Source organism: Balaenoptera acutorostrata, chromosome 9 (assembly GCF_949987535.1).
Source record: "Balaenoptera acutorostrata chromosome 9, mBalAcu1.1, whole genome shotgun sequence".
NCBI classification, from domain to species: Eukaryota; Metazoa; Chordata; class Mammalia; order Artiodactyla; family Balaenopteridae; genus Balaenoptera; species Balaenoptera acutorostrata.
The window spans coordinates 73,676,652-73,680,464 of record NC_080072.1 but is presented as its reverse complement, the minus strand read 5'-3'; the positions used below and the strand labels follow the sequence as shown (position 1 = coordinate 73,680,464).

The following is a 3,813-nucleotide window of genomic DNA, read 5'->3' as shown; positions in this document are numbered from 1 at the left end:
GTCCTGCCTGTAGTCTTACATGGTGCTTCAAATTCCAGATTCTTACTGAAATTCTGTAGGGGAGAGCTGGAGGGAAGAGAGATGTGGTTTGATTCTCTGAAGTGTTTCCTTCTGCATCCAAACTATCATGTTCAATTTCCAAAATTTATTCTGAGTTTGGCCACTTCTGTGCATTTTCAACACTATGGCCTAAGTCAGTAACCATCAATTCTCACCTGTATTACTTAGATGTTCTAACTACTTCTCCTGCCCCCAAGGGGTCCACAGAACAATTAAGGTGATTAGTTAACTATGCAAATTATATCATGCCAAGTGCTCTTTTAAACTTCCAATGCCTTCTCATTTCAATTTGAAAAAAACTCAAATATTTCACATGAGCTACAAGGTCCTGCATACCCTGGACCCTGCCTCTCCCTTCTCAGTGCCCCAGACACAAATGAGCTTCCTCTCTATCCACACAAAAACACCAAGCTCTATGTTAGGGCTGTTACACTTGCTGTTTCATCCAAGTGGAAATCAGCTCCTGACCTTCCTTCTTGTCATTTGGGACTCAAAAAGGTCTCCTGCTCTATGAAGTATTCCCTGACCACTGAACCACACTGCCCATTCTGCACTCTCATCCCATCCCCTTTCATCTCTTCACAGAACATATGCCCACTTGAAATTGTCTTGTTCCTTTATTTGTGGATTGGTTTATTGGGATGTGTCAATGACTTAATGATGTGAAATATACATACAGCATTGAGAAGACAGTGGTGACTTGCAGAGAAGATTTTCACATGCTGGCACTTATTGTCCTATGTTCGCTCATCCCTCCTAGCAACTTGGATCAGCCAAGTGCCAGGTGATTCCCACCAAGTCATCCTTCAGATCGGGCTGCAAACCAAATACCCCAACCCAGCCAGCCAGCTGGAACCCAACAATCAACCCCAAACTCACTCACCAACATCACACAAGGCAACAAGCTCATAAAAATAAGTTTTGCTTGAAATGTTTTGATATAATTATTAAGAAAAGTGCAGAAAAAACGACCACCTCTCAGTTGACTGACTGAACAACACAAAAAATAAAGTCAGATTTTAACATTCTGGTTATCTTTAATATATTTAATAAAGTCAGATTTTAACATTCTAGTTACCATACTGGCAGAGTACACATTATCAGTACATCAAAGACTCAGAAAGTTTATCAGTTATTATCTGAGTCTCTACTGACCTAATTAGTCAAAAGGGCCTAGTTTGGCAAGAAAAGCGGGAAGGGAAGGGGGAAGAGGAAAAGGAGAGAGACTGGAGAGTAATCAAAGCCCAGGGTTCTTTAGAAGTTCAGCAGCATCCAGAGCTGGCCCACAGGATGGGAGTGTGAGGTAGATTGGGCTCTGGCGACCTCAGCAGGACCTAGTTCCCAGAGCCACTAGAGTGTCCAGTGCATGAAACCTCAGTTTGTGACACAGGAGTTAGCAGTGTCCAAAGATTCCAGGGTCTGGAAGGAAGAACAAACTTTGGAGAATTTGGTAAACACCACGGACCCAGCACGTCCAGCGGCAGCACAGGAGGCACTCTCATGCAAGACTAGTGACCTGCAAATACCCAAAGCTCTGAAATGTAAATATGACCAGTCTCAAAGGATCCCCACGCAGGAGCAGTGGGGTAGAAAGGCATCCCCTGGGCTTAGGGGACAGGGCCACAACCACAGCCAGAAGCCGTGGCGGGATGCTGGAGCCCAGGGCTGAGCGGGGCGGCGCTGTCCGGCGAGGGTGCATCCACAGGCAGGGGCTGAGCCTCTGGGTCCAGAGCTGTGTGTAACGAAAGCCTCCTCTTAGCCCTGGGGGGAGCAGCTGGCTCCTCAGTGCCCTGTTCCCAAGGACGACGACGAGGGTCACATCTTCCAGCTGGGGGGCGATCCGGGGCGGATGGACCTGGGGTCGGCGGCTGGGTCGGGCCGGGCTCCCCGGAGGTGCTGGTGGCCGCATTCCTGAACTGGGCGGCAGAGCAAGAACCCCGGGCCGCCGAGGGGCGCCGGGACACAGCACGCGCAGGGACTCGGTGGCTGGTCCCACCGCCCGCGGCTACAGCCCTACGGGGGCACAGAGCGCGGCGGGGCAGGTGGTGCCTCTGGCCGAGAGCGGCTCCCCCGGGCGCGCGGATCTCCCTCCAGGCGTTCAGGACCTGGCTGTCCGGCGCCGTGGGCTGCGTGTGGTCCACCACGGTCCGGTCCTGCCCGCGTTTCCACAGCTCGTAGCGCTCCGGTTGCAGGATGCGCACGAAGGCGTCCATGGAGAAGGCGACCCGGGCCTCCCCGCAGCTGCACTGCGAGGCCACTTTGCCATAATCGATCCAGCGCGGGGAGGCGAAATTGATGGCTTCCGCGCAGTTGAAGCCATGGTTGAAGCCAGAGTGGTAGCCATAGGGAAAGGTCACCATGAACTCTCCAGCCTCCTGAGTGACCCGATCGAAGGGGATGCCGTTGTCCTTGAGGACCGTGGGCGAGATGAGAGCCACCTTGTGCCGCAGGAAGGCCTCACAGCCCCGCGCGCTGCCCGGGAAAAGCTCCCTGGCCAGGCGTTCCAGGCGCCGGCCGTGCTCCGGGGGCACCGCGTACCACGTCTTGGGCTCCCCGAAGTGCAGGTAGTTGATGCTGTAAAGGTCCATGTCCTCCGTGTGCCAGGCGAAGGCGGTCTTCCACATGCCGAAGTACAGGTACGGGGTGTTGACGCCTTCGATGACCACTCCGCACTCCTGCTCCAGCAGGTCCTGAATGGTTCCCAGGTGTCCAAGGTTCCACTGCTCCGTGTTTTGATCGAATAAGGAGCCACTGACGTCCGCACCATATACTGGTGAATCATAGAGGCGTGTTTTCCAATATTTTCGCTCCAGCTCCTTAAAATCAAAGTGTGCTGGAGTCCGGTATTTTGCACTATTTGCTAAGTGGTGGTACTCCCCCACGGTCATGGCTTTCTTCTTTTTGTGGTATTGAGTAAACACACCTGCCTGCCCAGAAGTCACCTGCTGGAGGGGAGCAGCTATTAAGATGTCATTGATATCATCATAGGTCTGTCTGGCTTTCCAGTCCTTGGGTGGAATGATCTTCGCCACGCCTGCTCGGTGTGCACCTTGGGATTCCATATAAGCAATGTATTTATCGAAATCATTAAACTCTTCTTTGGTTGGATGAAATACCATTATTCTACAACTTGGGTTCTGGGCCCCGTTGGACCTAGACTTCATAGCTTTCATTAATAAGCAGGAAACTCCCAAGTTCTGATGTGTGTTCTGGGCAGGTGAGGATGCTGGAAAACACTACTTTTTCAAAAATGGGTTGGAGTATATCAGCAGGAAGCCCCAGTCGACTTTAATGCAATGAGTTGATAATATTTCTTAGGCTTGCTGATTCTCCAGGGGACTCCACGCTGGGCAGAAGCCTTGCTCAGGACTGATGCCGGCTGAGCCTGCAAGTCTGTGATGTCCTTGGTTGACACTTGGCTCTGTCCTCTTGAGATCTAGTGAATCACCCAGCCCTGGCTGGGTATCCCAAATGCAGTGTCTTCAGGGCAGAATTGAAAACAAAACCTAAAAAGAAAAAGAATAGAGACAGGTTGAAAACTGATGGTTGGAAATAGTTACAAGGCAACTAGAAAGAAAACACCACCATGGACTTTAATTGCATATTCAAATAAAGGCTAAAATTTCATAAGTTTGACAATACAAGAAATGGTGTTGTTGTGAACAATGGAAATTCTTGTACTCTAGTAAGGAGAACGGAAATCATTACATTCACTTTGAAAACCTATTTGGACAGTATCCACTAAAATTGAAC

General features: G+C 50.5%; 1 protein-coding gene across 1 annotated transcript; it reads right to left on the bottom strand.

Annotated features, from left to right (window-relative positions):
• Window positions 1–1,667: 1,667 nt before the first annotated feature.
• Window positions 1,668–3,233, bottom strand: LOC130708894 (lysine-specific demethylase 4D-like). Its single transcript, XM_057553293.1, has one exon. It carries the CDS (start codon window positions 3,231–3,233, stop codon window positions 1,668–1,670), a length of 1,566 nt encoding a protein of 521 aa, XP_057409276.1.
• Between the last annotated feature and the right edge of the window lie 580 nt (window positions 3,234–3,813).

What these genes read in the sequence shown, in the direction of transcription:
- LOC130708894 (XM_057553293.1), bottom strand. Translation starts at nt 3,233, where the DNA reads ATGAAAGCTATGAAGTCTAGGTCCAACGGGGCCCAGAACCCAAGTTGT.